At 54.8% G+C, this 15492-nt stretch overlaps 4 protein-coding genes across 4 annotated transcripts; 2 read left to right on the forward strand and 2 right to left on the reverse strand.

Annotated features, from left to right (window-relative positions):
- Window positions 1-710: 710 nt before the first annotated feature.
- Window positions 711-1913, reverse strand: CGCS363_v006469 (uncharacterized protein; the record flags this gene model as incomplete). The annotated part of the gene is made up of 1 exon (XM_036638318.1): window positions 711-1913. The coding sequence occupies one exon, from the start codon at window positions 1911-1913 to the stop codon at window positions 711-713; it is 1203 nt and encodes a 400-aa protein (XP_036496398.1).
- A 2382-nt stretch (window positions 1914-4295) lies between these two features.
- CGCS363_v006470 (uncharacterized protein) lies at window positions 4296-4859 on the forward strand (the record flags this gene model as incomplete). Its single annotated transcript, XM_036638319.1, has 1 exon — window positions 4296-4859. The coding sequence occupies one exon, from the start codon at window positions 4296-4298 to the stop codon at window positions 4857-4859; it is 564 nt and encodes a 187-aa protein (XP_036496989.1).
- Window positions 4860-10990: 6131 nt separating this feature from the next.
- Window positions 10991-12477, forward strand: tae1 (Alpha N-terminal protein methyltransferase 1; the record flags this gene model as incomplete). The annotated part of the gene is made up of 3 exons (XM_036638320.1): window positions 10991-11289; window positions 11801-12136; window positions 12360-12477. The coding sequence occupies 3 exons, from the start codon at window positions 10991-10993 to the stop codon at window positions 12475-12477; spliced, it is 753 nt and encodes a 250-aa protein (XP_036496988.1).
- A 1542-nt stretch (window positions 12478-14019) lies between these two features.
- Window positions 14020-15132, reverse strand: CGR1 (Cell growth-regulated gene 1 protein; the record flags this gene model as incomplete). Its single annotated transcript, XM_036638321.1, has 2 exons — window positions 14020-14510; window positions 14706-15132. The coding sequence occupies 2 exons, from the start codon at window positions 15130-15132 to the stop codon at window positions 14020-14022; spliced, it is 918 nt and encodes a 305-aa protein (XP_036496991.1).
- Between the last annotated feature and the right edge of the window lie 360 nt (window positions 15133-15492).

A 15492-nucleotide genomic window follows, 5' to 3' on the forward strand; every position in this document is an offset into this window, starting at 1 on the left:
AAAAAGTTCAGCGCTGCTTTTGATGACAACAAAAACTGTTGTCTGCCAACAAAGTACATGGGGTGGGAAGAGAAGTAAATTTTCTGTTGTAATCACTAATTTCTTTTCTTTTTTTCTTATTCTCTTGTTATGTCTTTCTTTTATCTGTTTGTTCCGGAGTTTTATGGATTGGGGAGCATCATCATTGATATAGAGCGATCAATACCTCTCATTTTTTGGGTAGAGCAAGCTTGTAAAGTAGCCCATTAGGGTTTATTAGAGAAAGAACTAATTGATCTCTCGTTTCAATTATTTCTCGAGAGTTCCGTCTGTTCAAGCCATCCTGCCTACAGCTCATCAGCATTCCATACTAGAGGCAACAGTGGTATTTCTTCACAGCAAGCATATGACAATGAGTAGTCTAACATTCAGGCACCACAGTATACCAACAACATCATGAGTAAAAGCTTCTCATTCAATGCAGTGTATTCAGCAAGGTCTGGCCCGATCTATCTAGCTTTGCGAAAAACAATCCCCTTCCTGGGTATCTGAATCCTTGTCCAACGCCTTGAATACTCCTGAGCTTTCCGAACCAACTTCATTACCTGCCAAGCCTTCTCCAATCTTCAAATCAACCTGCAAAAAATCAAAATCGCCCATCATCTCAAAAAGCCGGGCATGGTTCCAAATCCTTTGTTCGTACAAGCTGCTTCTTTGACGGACGTGCTCGTTCAGTTCTCAGACTCGTGGGTGCGGCTGAGAGTGCAGCGGGCGGCACTACCGATCACGCTGAGGATGCTCTCCATGTGGTTGAGCCGGTTGAAGGAGGCATTGTCCTGCTCCCGCTGGAGGCGGACGGCCTCGCTCAGATCCTTGATGGCGCTCTCATGGTAGGAGTGGATGCGGGAGTTGAGGCGGCTGGTGCGGGTGACGTGCTCGGTCAGAGCAGCCAGGTCCATGTCGGCGGGCTGCTGGTCGAGGGCGGCAGAGTTCTCCTTGCGAAGAGCCTCAGCGTGGGCCAGCTTGTCGGTGGCCTGCTTGTGGAGGACGTCGATTATTGCCTGGGTCTGGGCTGTCTTGGCCGCCTCGAGGTTCTCTACGGGGTTGCTTCTAGTGCGGCGAGAGCCGGCGTTGGGGGTGACGGGCATCTGGCGTTGACCCGTGTTGTTCCTATCGGAAGTCGCAGCCTGGCTGCTGGTCATGGGAACGCGGGGAAAGGAGGTCACCATCAGGGCGGCGGTCGGGCCGGGGTTGGCGTCCTGGCTCTGGTTGCGGGAGGAGGAAGCAGCGGTCTTGGGGTTGCCCTTCTTGGAGGACTTCTTGGGAGGAGCCAAGACGCTGGCCATGAGCTTGTTGAGGAGGGGTGTGTCCTCGTTGTCAGTGTAGTCGTTGTGAGAGAGGTGAGACAGCCGGGTGCGCTTGGCGGCCTCATCGTCCTCGTCAGAGGCCTTGCGCTTTCCCTTGGCCTTGGAGCTCTCGGGCGGATCATTTAACAGATCAACGGACGGATCAGGCTGCTTGAAAGAAGCATAAAGGTCGGCAAACTCGGCGTCAGGAGAAGCGGTGCCGCTTTCATCCGTCTCCTGGACAGGCTGGCCGGAGATGCCGGCGATGGTCCACTTGTGGATGTTGTGGGCGAGGTCGGAGTGCTTGGCATAGTATTTCTGCTGGATGTCGTAGATGCCGCCTTCGATGGCGCCCTTCTCGTAGCACAGGGCCAGGGCGACGACCTCGGCGGCCTTGGGCTCGCGGTCGTTTTCGTATTCGTTTTGGATGTACCACAGGAGGTTGCAGTCGTTGGGGTCGGGGAACTCGACGCGCTGCTCGATGACGTCGATAATGGCCATGCGGAAGGCGTCAGTGACGTTGGAGGGAATGCGGTTGATGAGGAATTGGTGGTATTCGACCAGCTCGGGAGACTTGGTATTGACCATGGTGGCGGTTGTCGGGTGAGGGATTGGAAGGATGACGTTGGTGGGTGGTCGTCGATATATACCGGGTGGATGGTAAATGCGAATATTGTTGTTGTGGTGAATCACTTTGTGTGGTTGTGATGTTGTGTTGAGGTATGGTGGTGGGAGAGTCGAAGCGGGTGACTAATATTTATGGCTGGTGATGAGGTGAAATAACCAAGGGGTTGAGGAAGGAAGGAACGACACGCCAGTCCCTTTCGATCTTGTTTTCGTACGTCTGGACGAACCGGTCTTCAGCTGAGTGGTTGAAAGTCGGGAGCTGATTGATTAAACGTTGTGGAGGAGAGTCTGGTGTGGGGGGTTGAGAACAAAAAGGGTGATATTTGTAGGCTGGGTCGAGGACTGCAGGTAAGGAGGAATTAAGGAAGCTGCGGCCCCGGTATCAGCTTGTCTTCTCACTCCAGGTAGCGTTTATTTGGTCGTTTTGTGAGAAGTAAAGATGCAATGTCAAAGACTTGGGGAGATGTGGTGTCGTGGAAACCGGAGTGCAAAGAGAAAATTATTTAATTCGTGGGGTGCGGCAGCAAAGAAAGCGCAGTGACGAAAAGCACCAATGTGCAGCCTTCTCAGTTCCTGAGAGTGGATGATGGGGGCCTGATGGTGAATAGTAAATGTTGCTGTGGGAGAGGAAGTCAGAAGAGCAGAGAGGTGGGATTTTGTGGGGTCCTCAGGGGTGAAGCTATCACCAGGACATCAAAAAGAAGGAACGACTAGGTAGTCAGTGGTTCACTGATTCTACTCTTTTAAAAGCTGTATCTCAAAGACACCTGGAGAGTGCCGGCTGTTTTCACAGAAAGGTTCAGAGAGTGCTCAGGAAACATATAACGCGAGATACGTAATGGCAAGAATTTGAGCAGAAGTAATGGAAAGAGCGAGAGGCAGTGATTTTCAGATTTTTCTTCAACACCATGACATGCAGTACTTGAGGGGCTCCGTGCGGTTGCTAACAGTGTTGGTCTTTGGCTGAAGCATTGGGGAATTTTGACGGACCGATAGATCATGTTGACAGAGAGTGAGGGAAACAAACATACAATGGCGAGAGAAAGCATAGTCTCAGTACACACCATGTGTCTTCCTAGGTATGCGTTTGACAAAGAATATGACTTGTTTAAACAATACAGGCCTAAATTGAATAGACCGTTCCCCAAGGCGGTCAATTGCTGGAATACAGCGTCAGGTTGTACGGGTTTTCAAGAGGACCATTCTAAATGGGTAGTGTTGGCCATGTCATGTCGTGATATCTCGATTCGGATCTTTGGCAGGAGTCACTTTGGCAGGTGCTAAGACGGCAGGCCCCAGGACAGCAGGTCTCTTTGGACGGCACACGAGGAAAGGTGGGACGCCACGGTAAACTGCGTCCCTGTTGGTGATTCTTGCCGGGGGGTTAATCGCACGAGAACCCAAGGAGATATTCGACCATGTGATGGCACAGCAAACCCTTAATCCAGTGTGGACTTGTGGTCTCTATATTGTCTGTTGTCTTCGTCGTGTCCGAGGTGACTGCCGTCGTCAATGTGTTATGAGCTCTTGTTGGGAGATGACATCTGATGGAAGGTGTGGTCGAAAGCCAGATAGACTTTGGAAGCAGGAGGACCTCGCAAATAAGGAAGGGCCCAGATCAAGGTCGCGCAGATGAGGCAATATCCCGCTCTTAACTAAGTAGTCGCGCTTCAGGTAACTTCCCAATGGCCACCTGCTTCCCTTCTCCTTAAGTATCTCTGGGACTCGACCAAAACCAGTCGTATCTTCCAGAAACACCTCCCGCAGGCAACGACCAGAAACATCATCCAACTGACCACAGACCTTCACGACAAGACTTTTCCAGCAGATCTCAGTGCATAGGTCAGTAAAATGAGCGGACAAGGCGGCGATTAAGTACTGACATCACTCATACCAGGATACCTGACCTCGGAAACAATAGCTGCTTTGGAAGTCAATCGCCATCAGTTTACACGAAGCCCAAACTCGAGCTGAGGAACGACACTGAGTGCTGCGACTTGCCTATTCACGTCAACCATGGCTCCTCCCAAGACTGCCGGTCTCCGAAGACAGGTCCAGGAACTCGAGAGCAATAATATATCCTTGGTAAGAGAGAACGAAACTCTAACAAACAAGATCAACAACTGGGAAAAGTTCTTCCTAGACAAGAAAGACAATCTTGAAAAGGAACTTGTGAAAGCCATTTCGAAGGACGATGTGGGAGCAGACGATAAGGAAGCAGATCAAGGGTCTTGCCAGTGCCGATGGTCTATCGAGACCACGTGGACGCCAAATCATTCTACATCCAAATAGGATTGGAGCAGCGCGGAAGTAGTAGGCCAGCTGTTCATCCTGCTCCACCACATGATCCGGCAGGGAGACCTAGATACGCATGAGCATGAATTCGTTGCCGCGATAAATCGATTAACACAGATACTCTCAACCACCCCACAAACCAATGAAGTCGCTATCCGCTGGCTTCTGGATCGCTGCAACGGCATCACCGTGGACGTCAACGGTCCAACCAAGATGGCGATATGGGCACTTGCAGACATTTTTCACAAGAGATGGTACGTAGTGCTACCACCTGCTTACCTCAAGCAGCCGTTCATTCTCGCGGAAGCGTTGGAAATCGAGCGAGCTCGCCAGGCAAATGATGATCGCGGGGCCTTTGCGCTGCGTGTTCAAGTACAACCTGGGGAAAAGACAGCATCCTTCGTCAAAGTCTCGCGTCTAAAGTACTATGTCTTGTTATACCTAGACGATAACGAAAAGAAGGTCGCATTCGTTGATTGGAACCAGGTGCCAGTGACTGTGGGTGAGACCATAGTACGCGTCGAGGGTCCTAAACGTCAATTCTTTGAGCTTGACCTGGCTCAAGAAGAACATTTAAACTTTTACAGCTTGTGTCTTAGCGCGGAGCTGTGAAAAGTCATGAGATAGAAAGCCGAAGAGCCATCGGAGGCCAGACAGGGTCGGAACGCCGACCAACAGTAGTAGCATAGACATGCGAGCAAACCCACGAGAAGTATAGACTTGGAGCATTGGTTCAACCGGATGAGTGGTAGAAGACGCAAAAGAGAAATACAAAGAGAGTGAAACACTACCCTAAATTCGTGCGATTGGCAACGTGAAGCGTGCAACCGAATTTGATTTGGTATGAGACAGGAAAGCAGCAAAAGCTTGTGGTATTGCATAAGTGAGGTTGCGCGCACTGCGACAGCAAAAGTCATCCGAGGGTATGCTCCTAGATTCAAGAGGACATTCGGGGATAAGACATCTCTAACGCCAACCGAAGTTGAACCTTGACGGTGCCGAGGAGACCCCTGGACCCTTGATGCGATCAGAGGGGAAGGCCTCGGACACAGCGCTCAGGCAGTCGGTCGCCAGGTTGCCGCAGAATTCATCGGTCGCTGAACTCCTCCTTTCTCAATGCCTTCGCAATGCCTTCGCTTCATAGATAGTAATAATTCTCACCACAGCTCATCAAACTGTGTACAAGTTCTGCCAGCGCGGGCCATTTCGTTGACCAAGATACCCCTTCCAAGTCATGACGTCTGGCGAACAAGCTCAGAATGACGGCTTGAGTTTATGCAGGGCGAAGGCCACATCGCAGCACGCGACGGGCCACGCGAGATCAAACTCTGTGGTAACTTCTGACTAGCGCCTCACTGAGTTCTGTCACCTTTTTAAGCTTATCGTTATTTCTCCACGGGCAGGAATTGACTCGACGTCGTTGAATATTTGATGACGACCAACGTCCTTCTCAAGGAACAATAAGCTGAAAGAGACAAATATGGCAGATAATTCTGTGTACACTGATGGCAAACAAGGACCAATGTCGAAACAAGTGTGTAGCAGGCATCATGAAAAACATCACCGTGCCGCCAAGACGCAACAAAAAGAAACTTGACCAGCCTGGGGGTCGAACCCAGAATCTCCTGATTGCACGATGAATCGTAGTCAGACGCCTTGCCATTGGGCCAACCGGCCGCTTCAGCTGAAAGAGCCGAGGGGTTGTTGGAAAACGCGAAGCAGAACCTGCTCAAGACGCTAGGAGGGGGCCGGCGAAGAGATTTTTCTTCGCATGAGCACGAGACTGGAGACGATGAGCTAGTTCAGTGGAGAACGGCCGGGAGAAAAGAGAGAAAACACCAAGGAAAAGTGGACTCGACGTTGGTCGGTGGATCAGGTATGATGGAGCAGAAGAAGAAAAAAAAACGCTCGGATGGGAAGGGAAGCGAAAGGATTCCCGTCAAAGGCTTGAGTCGTTGACGAGGGGTGCTCATTGGCTCACCGCAGGCCGGGCTCCCGGGTGGATCGGCCGGAGCATTTCGGTCATCAGAGCCCATCCCGGAACAGTTTCCAAAAAGGCAACATGTTTGCGCGCGAGGGGCGAAGCGAAGCGCCTCTGTCAGATATGTCGCCAAGTCCCGTCGATTCCACTCAAACAGAATTGTGCGATTGTGATTCAATGTCCGAATGGACCGCCATCCACTCCGCAAAACCCATCAGAGAGGGTTGCATTCGCAATGTCGATCAGATTCCGGAGAGATGGAGGCCCGTCTTGTGCCAACCTTCTTTTTTCCGTCGCGTTCTTGTTCGAATAGACCACACCCACTCAGCACCGATTTACGCTTTTCGCACGCAAAGAGACGAGACGACCGCCACGTACATGGCGTATTACCCGCATGCGCCCGAGCATTGACCAACACACGAAACATGTTTCTGTGGACGGGCAACCCATGAAACGATAAACCCCTATAATTGGCATCATAGCGCCAAGATATCTCGTGTCATACCTATCGGATCACGGTGTTGTTGATGTCACTGGGTCCAATACGGACCCGATTCCGAGAAGACTGCAAACGAAATCACCAAACACATGACCATTGAGAAAGAAATCGTCTGACGCTTGAATTGCTCGTCGTGGCTATGTACTTCCGCGCTCCGGTCTCAACTACCCCTGAACCCTTCGTACAGCGCCGGTCTAAGCCAAATGGCTGGAGAACCCCTTGGACCGGACGTCCTGTGTAGAATAAGCTTTTTGGTCATATCGTTACAGATCCAGTAGTCCGTAAACTGTCCTGGTACTCTGCTTTCCGTAGCCCTCGTGAATCAAGCAACCGGCACCAGTGCCGGCAACCCTTCCATTACCCCTCCAACACCGCAAAAAGCAGGTAGCTTAGTTGGGCTTGGCGACGGGGAGCGCGGGAGCGACAGGAGCCGGGGCGACGGCGGCGGGAGCAGCAGCAGCGGGCTTCGCGGCAGCAGGAGGAGCGGCAGGAGGAGCAGCAGGAGGAGCGGCGGCCGGGGCAGCTGGGGGAGGAGCACCAGCGGCACCACCGGCGGGAGCAGCGGCGGGCGGGTTGGTTCCCTTGCCCTTGGCCGCAGCACCACCAGCCGGGGCGGCAGCGGGGGGAGCAGCTCCCTTACCCTTGCCAGCAGCACCGGCAGCGGGAGCGGCGCCCTTGCCCTTGGCAGCACCGGCAGCAGGAGTAGCCTTGCCCTTAGCCTTCGCGGCACCGGCGTTGGCCTTGGCGGCCTTCTTCGCCTTCTTAGCCTTCTTCGCCTTCTTCGCCTTCTTTCCCTTCTTGCCCTTCTTCTTCTTGAGCAGCTGGCGGGCGCGGACGGGGACGGCCTCCTCCTCGTCCTGAACGTCGGCGATCACACCGCTGGTGGTCTCAACTCCGTTGAAGGAGGGGACGGAAACCCCGCGGGGCTCCTGGTCGCGCTCCTGCAACTGCTGATCATAGTTGGTGAAACTGCGATGCGTGTTAGTGATGTTCGGAGAGATACTGCAACTGTGACTTACGTGACAGCCCTGCTATCAACATCGGCGGGAGCACTGCTGACGCTAACGAGTGTCGAAGCGAGGAAGAGGGAGAATGTGAGGAACTTCATTTTGTTGGACTGAAGTGAACCGAAGTTATTGGTGAATTAGATAATCGAACCCGGTCGATTTGATGAACTGAAATTGGTTGTAAGGGAATGTATGTATTAAATCTGGTATTGTGAGGCCTGCCGTCGAATCAATCCAAGAACCGCCAAGAGAGAGGATGGGTTGAAGCCTTTATGTACTCACCCGCCTCTCGTCCCAAACAAGGACCTCGACCAGACCGAGAGTGGCGTGAAGCGGAACATGTCGAGAGAGGGTGACCGAGAGCCTGAAACCCCCAAGCCCAAGGGCAGACAGATGTCAATGTCCAGGCACGATGTGCTGAGCCACTCCAAGGATTCGCGTGAAGAGACCGGATTGTGTAGATGGTGCATCTGCTGCTGCTGCCTCTCTCATCGCATCATTCAGAATAGCAACACCGTTGAGTCAGGCCAACCGCAGAGTCGTGTTTCGGAACTCGGTCCATCGTCGTCCAAAGTCCCTTACATCCAGACCTTCAAAGGGGCAAGGTGCTCGAAGCAACCGAAACTCTAATCCTTCGTCCGATGTCGCCAGTCTCCCTCACCCTATCTCTCCTTTTTCTTTTTTTTCCTCCTCGCGTATCATGCTCTGCAGACGAGAAAAGACCCCCACAGCGCCAGCTAAGGTTATTCATGCTTGATTCGAATGCGCTCTCATCTGTATGGCCGCCCCTGGCCTGGTCTCAGCGACCAAGCAGGAGGAACAGGAGCCCACACGCTGGTATAACCACAGCCGCGGGTGATCGGCCCTTGTCTGGCTCGTGCCTTTTTGCAAGATCCCCCCTTGCAGTCCTCACCACGTTTGAGGCAGTAAGCTTTCTGGCCCGAAGGCGTCGGGGCCACAAGCTGCAAAACATCTTGCAAGGAGGCGAGAAAAGTCAAACCGCCTCAAACCACCTCGCCTCGTCCGACCTGGCTTCGCTTTCTGCCCAGAGCCATTCGTTGCATTGCCATCCACGACTCGACACCGAGAACGAAGGCTTTCGATAGGCTGGAAGTTCAGCCGTTCCCTTGGAGGATTACGCACATTGTAACTTCTGTCAAGAACCGTTTATCTTCCCAGTTTACAAATGACCAGGACATGGTGATGTCAAGTAAGCATACCTGCCTAAGCATACTTGCCCATGACGCTAGCGTCCGGCCCCCAATGGAGCTCGATCCAATTCCGGATCTCTTCGTCGCCGAGTAAAGCTCGATGAAAATTTGCATATTCGCGATGCAAAGGATCAAAAGACTGACGCGTCGCGGGTAGACAGTGCCGGTCCAGGTCGATCGCCGCTGTCAATCAAGCTTTCTTGACACTGGAAGGCTTAGGTTTGGGAAGCAGGCGGTACTCCTCAGTAGCAGAATGCGCCACAAAACCTGCCGGAATACCGAGCCATTGGGAGCGCCATCAACTGCCTCGAACTGCTAGTGGATTCCTGTCTGGCGAGCTCTCACGCGATCCGTAGGTTCCGCCCCCGCGGGGAAGAAAAGGGGACCCAGTCTGCTGGTGTTCAGACCCCCCCTGGTCCAGTATCAGAACGTGGTAGTGTGTAGGAAAGACCCGGCTTCGAGTCTGCCTGCATGCAGCCGCAAGGCCCTCGCTGGCCGAAAAAGCCTGGACCGCACCACGCAGAACCTGAGAAACGGGCTGTGTCGCCACGGGCTTCACATGATGTCGACGTTGAGGTGCAACGGCGGTGGCCGAGGGATCCAGGGTGACGCCCTGTACAGAAAGGGACGTCTGCCCCTTCTCGTGATATTTGCAGATTCTTTGTTCCAAAAGGGATCCCACGCCCGTTTGCAGCGGTTGCATGTTGGTTACATGTCTTGGCAACCCCAGATTCGCGAGCCTACTGGATCTCCAACATCGGCTTGGTTGGGTGATTTGGAAGAAAATCTTTGCGATTCGAGACACGGGCCAGGCGGTGGCCTGTCGATGTATTTCGGGAAGTTTGAGCCGTGGTGGTTTGGAGACAAGTTTTGCCGGAGTCGCCAAAGCGCATCGCGAAGAACGTCGCAGCCGGGTTTCCACATTATGATCGCCTGCTCTCCCGCGGCGGAGACGAACAGTTGCCTCGTTGAGGTCCGGTTTGGAATATCTGCTTCATCTGGAGATGGTGACAGTCCTTCTGACATTGCCGATGGGAGCAATTGTTCTGCAGATGATGGCTGCCGTTCGCTAGCGACGGCCTATTTTTGAGACGGCGACTTTTTTTTTTTCTTTGATTGTGGACGCTGCTGTCGTCTGGACGGACCTTCAAACATTGATCGCGCCATCGCAAGAATTACCAAACGGGAAATGTCCAAGTCACCTGACTGGTGTAAGAGAAGCTGTCGCCTGAGGAACCATCCGGAATCTGTCGACGTGAATCATCTCGTCGAGGAGCCCGCGCGTCCCAGGCGGTCGGTTCTGGCCGCATTAACGGTCGATCGTAAGCACCTTGTTGTTCGGGCGCAGATGAGGCAGCAATGCAAGAGTTGAGATCAGAGACGGGCACTGGCTGATGTCGCGGCGGGAGAGACGTGAAGTCGCAGATGACATGTAGTCACCACCCGCGCCCATGATGAAAGGACGTTGAGAGTCGCGCATCCCACGTAGCTTTTACGGGCAAGGCTGACAGGTGCATGAGCTGAGATAAGCTTGGGGAAGCGGTTCAGATGGATATAAAGAAGATTAAAGGCAAAAGAAACTCCCGTTAGTGCAGATAAATTCAGCAAGCATTTAGGTCAACTTTATTGCGCGCAGTGGGCGTCGATAGGCCCCGGGCGGGCGGGCGTACTAAGGTTGCAAAGTTAACCTTAGTTTTAGGGGCATTCCGTGATGACGCCAGGCACCGGGGCGCCAGGCGTGTCTTATCAGCCTTATCAGTGGATCTCCATCTGTTTAGATAGATAGGAGTGCTTAGACGACTATCTCTTCCATCTATCACATTAAGCACGGCATGGCCCGCATAATGTACCATATGCATCAATCAAGCGTCCCCCTCCTGTACGTCAGTGCATTGCAGCTCCGGCGCGGTTCTTCAACAATGTCATACCGCTCCCGACCGCCTCCGATCTTTCTTCACCACCACGCTGCATCCGCCCGCCACCCACCACTCACCACCTCCGAGGCAGTCAAGTTAGATTGCGCGTGCGCGTGCGTGTGCGTCACAATGCCCGGCGACGAAGGAACGGCACCCGCAGCCACGGCCGTATCTTCAACAGCGGGAGATCAGTCCGCAGCATCAGCAGCAGCCACCACCACCACACCGCCGCCCGACGCCAAGATCAATGCCAAAGATGGCCGTTCCTACTGGCAGGGCATCGATGCCGACGTGAACGGCATGCTGGGTGGTTTTCCCTACATCAGCAAGGTCGACCTGCAGGGCTCGCGCAACTTTCTGGCCAAGCTGGGCATCGGCACGAAAAGCGGTCTGCGGACGGTGAGCCGCGCTCTGGAAGGCGGGGCCGGGTGAGTTTTTCTCTCTCTTCGCTTTCTCTCTTGTCATTGTTCTCAGGCCCGAGGGTTTCGTCAATCCGGTACCCGTTACATTCAAGTGTCATGTATCCGGCGGAAGGTTGACGGCTGGTTTGGTTCTGGTTGCTACCATCTCACATCACCAACACCACCACCACCACCACCGACATACACGGACCCCCGTCGTTTTTTCCCCTTTTCACCGCCATATCGTCACTCAACTCCCTCACCGCCTCTCACTTCCTCTCAGTCCTACCCCTTCTTTTCGCCATCCCATGCCCATCACCTCTCCCCTAACCCACCGCAACAACGACACTGCAAGGCGGGCCGAGCTAATGATTTGCCTCGCCTGACCCCGTTGTTCTGCGCCCTGGGCCTTCTCCATTTTGCCTCCTCGTGTCGGAACCTCTCACCGGTACCTCTGACATACACCCCCTGCCCTTGTCTCCCCGACCCAAGTCTCCGTACCATGTCACGACCATCCCTGCTGACCCTCGAACCCCAGCATCGGCCGCATCACAGAGGGACTCATGCTCGATGTAGCTGAACAAGTCGACATTGTCGAACCCATCGCCAAGTTCACCGCCGCTCTTCAGGAGAAGTTGGGCGTCGGGTCCGTCTTCAACATTGGTCTCGAGGAGTGGAAGCCCCTCGACGGCACCGCTTACGACCTTGTCTGGAACCAATGGTGCGTCGGCCACCTGACCGACGAGCAGCTCGTTGCCTACCTGCGTCGTTGCAAGGAGGTCATTGCTCCCACCGACGGCGTGATCGTCGTCAAGGAGAACCTGAGCACTAGCGGTGTTGACCTGTTCGACGATGTCGACAGCAGCGTGACAAGGTGAGTTAGCATGCGCTATACCCGGCCCCGTTCATCCTTCCCGAGCTTTCGTCCCTTACACTCCATCACCAACCACCGCGGTGGCAAAATTTCTGCCGGAATCAAACGCCGGCCAGGCCCTGTTTCCTCGTCCTCTTTCCTTGTTCCTTGCCCCCAATGGCCCGTGTATACGGATGCATGCAAGACACCTGCATAGACTGACGCAAGTGCAACAAACACACAGAGTGGATGAGAAGTTCCGCAGCCTCTTCGAGGAAGCGGGTCTCCGCCTAATCAGGACGGAGCTGCAGCGTGGCTTTCCCAAGGAACTGTTCCCGGTACGCATGTACGCACTGAAGTAGTGCAGACGACGGGGCAGAAACCAGCGGTGGCGGACAGAACAGGCGGGGGCCAGACACGACACCCGTGGCGGCGAACGTCGGCGGCGGCGGCGGTAAGCGGCAAGCCAACCATGGATCCGGGGCTGATGCCCGGGAGACCAGGGGATTGGGGGGCCGGCCGGATGGACGACGATGGAGGAATGGTACGGGCTAGACTGCCCCCCAGGTGCAGAACCCCCCCTAGGGCTAGGTCATCCCGCGTGCGTCCCGGCCTCTTCAGGCCCAGGCGAAGCCAGCATGGGATGGGATGACATGGCGGCTCGGGCTCCGATCTAACTGCACGATGCGGCAGGCCCCCGGTCGTTCGTTCGTGGGAACCACTTTAATTCTCCGATCTGGAAAAACCGGGGTGGACTCTTGTGAACAGCAGACGAGAGGTGAAAAAAGAGCACAAAAGTATGAGGTACAGGGTCGTGAGCGCGTGTCATGTACAGATACAATCTGCCGTGGACGAGAGAGGCCTGCCACGTCGACTGCAGATGCAGATACGCGACGGACGGGCGTGTGGTCTGTATTGCGTGGGCGTGTGCAGCGTGTGGTTGGGTTTTACTCGACCCTACCTCTCTACCTTGCTTGCCCCATCTAGCGATGTCGGACGTCACTAGCTGCGTCGTTCCCACGTCGTTTTCGCTGGCTGTCATACGTTCCCGGCGATGGGAAAGGGTATGCACGAAGCTGTGACAATGTGCAGTAAATCTGACAGAAAAAACGTGTACATGTATTCTCTCGGAGGCATTAGGCATTGGTGCCCAAACTGCAATTCCACCTGGACGGTGTGAAAGTGAGGCGAGCCTCCTGCATGCTGCTTGCAGTCCTTTTTTAGTGTAATTATACGGGGTTTGTTGGGGGCCAACATGCAGCATGGCAGAGGAAGCCGGCCAGCAAACCCTCGACTTACATGGCCACGAGTCAATAAAACACACGCAAAGACACGAAGCAGCTTTTCGAACCCGAAAAAAATTATCGTGAAGCCGCAGGAAGCGCAGGAGGTTTTGTTGAGTATGCTGCTGGCTGCACCACGGATTGGTTCATGTGAGTGTGCTCTGCGGAAGGTGTCGTCGCAGCGTCGTGTTGACGATCTTTGTCTGGACCGGGACTGGAACAGAAGGGGGGGAGCCACTCAGAGACCACGACACGACTCGACACACAGTTTTTTCTTTAGCAGCGGCGAAAAAATGGGAAGCCGCCGCACTGCGAAGCGCGGCAAGGACGGAGGAGGAGGCAAAAGGGGGGAAGGGGATGGGGAGGAAAAGCCCAAAGAGCGGTGTCGTATGCTTCATTCTCGTCATTCATCACCAACCACGTTTCTACTATCGTGACCAGTCAAGGACCCTGACAACCCGCCGGGTCACCTCATCCCTCGTCGAATCCATCAAAACTTTCTTTCTCTCCGGAGTTTCTGAGACACTTGACTCCATCGTGAACTTTCCACCCCCTCCTCCCCTCGTAGTGCTCCGTAGCGACCCTGGAAAAAGAGGCCCGTCATGCGGACATGCTGCCAGCTCAGAGCTTAAACTCAAAGAAATCGAGCCCCTTGACCCCGACGTCGACGCGGAACAGCGCGCCCCCGTTCTCGCGCTGCTCCTGCGTGGCCTCCTCCTCCTCGCCCAGCGAGGCCGTCGTGATGAAGAGCTCGGTGCCGACGAACTGCACGCAGGTGATGGCCTTGGTGGGCAGCAGGATCTCGCCGACGAGCGCGCCCTCGGGGGAGATCTTGAGCACGCGGCCCTCGCCGTAGACGGCGTGCCAGAGGTTGCCGGCCTCGTCGACGCGGAAGCCGTCGGGCTCGCCGGGGCCGTCGTGCGTGTAGAAGACGCGCTTGCGCGAGAGCGCGCCGTCCGCGGGGGCGTAGTCCCACGCGTACACCTTGCGCTCGGTGGAGTGCGTGAAGTACATGGTCGTGTTGCCCGGGGACCAGCCCACGGAGTTGGGGATCATGAGGCCCTTGACGACGTCCTCCTTGCCCGACGTGCCGTCGAAGCGGTGCAGGGCGCCTTTTGGGTGCAGTTAGTATCGTGAGGTGGCTTCAGAGCTGCTGTGTGTTTGCCTTTGGGGGGGCTAGAGGAGTATATGCGGTGAAGAAGTGTGTTGTCACGACAACGGGCGGCACGCCTGAACATGGGTCGTGACGTCCGTCAGACCGCTTCAACCTCTTCTCCCCTCGCTGCTGGCTGGCTACTGCGACATACCTTCAATCTGAAAATCGCCCAACCCAAAATCCGTCATGGTACCGAGCCAGAAGCGGCCGTGAGGATCGACGGCGCCGTCGTTGGCCCTCAGCCGCTCGTTGCGCTGCTCGTTGAGCGGCTTGCCGACGTACTCGTACTTGCCCGTCTGCAGGTCGAGGACGGCGATGCCATACTTGAGGCCGACCAGGATGCGGTCCTTGGGGTCGACGCCCTCGATGTCGGTCGTGACGCCGACGGGGACGTCGAGCTGCAGCGTGCGCAGGGACGCGGGGCCCCGGGCGAGGTCGACGATGTGGACCTGCTTCTTCTTGATGTCGACGAAGCGCAGGAGGTTGTTCTTCTTGTCGTGGTACGGCCCCTCACCCAGCGCGCAGTGGATGTTGAGGTAAGGCTTGTCGGCCTTCCACTGTTGAAGGGATGATGCCATGACTGCTACGTGCTGCGGGAGGTGTGAATTGATTGCGCGGCCCTTTCCGTCCGATTACGTTTTTGACGTGACGGAGAAGAATCGCAGAGTTTCCTGTCGACCCAAAGGTTGATGAGGGATTTCGCGATGAGGAGAGACGTTGGTTATTCCTTGCAGAATTGACCCGGGATGTCCTCTGCATGCGGCGCCTTGCTTGCTGCCACTGTGTTGTCGCCCCCAGAATTATCCGAAGGAAACCCGACAACGAGTGGTTCCGCTTTCTTTAGTTGCACTTGGAAGCGGGAGTTGTAGTTTTCTGGTGACGGACGTCAGAAAGTTGTCATTAAAAGAGATAATGATACAAAATCCGGAATGAGGACA

Source organism: Colletotrichum siamense (assembly GCF_013390195.1).
Source record: "Colletotrichum siamense strain Cg363 chromosome Unknown KSG_Cg363_contig04, whole genome shotgun sequence".
Classification (NCBI taxonomy): domain Eukaryota; kingdom Fungi; phylum Ascomycota; class Sordariomycetes; order Glomerellales; family Glomerellaceae; genus Colletotrichum; species Colletotrichum siamense.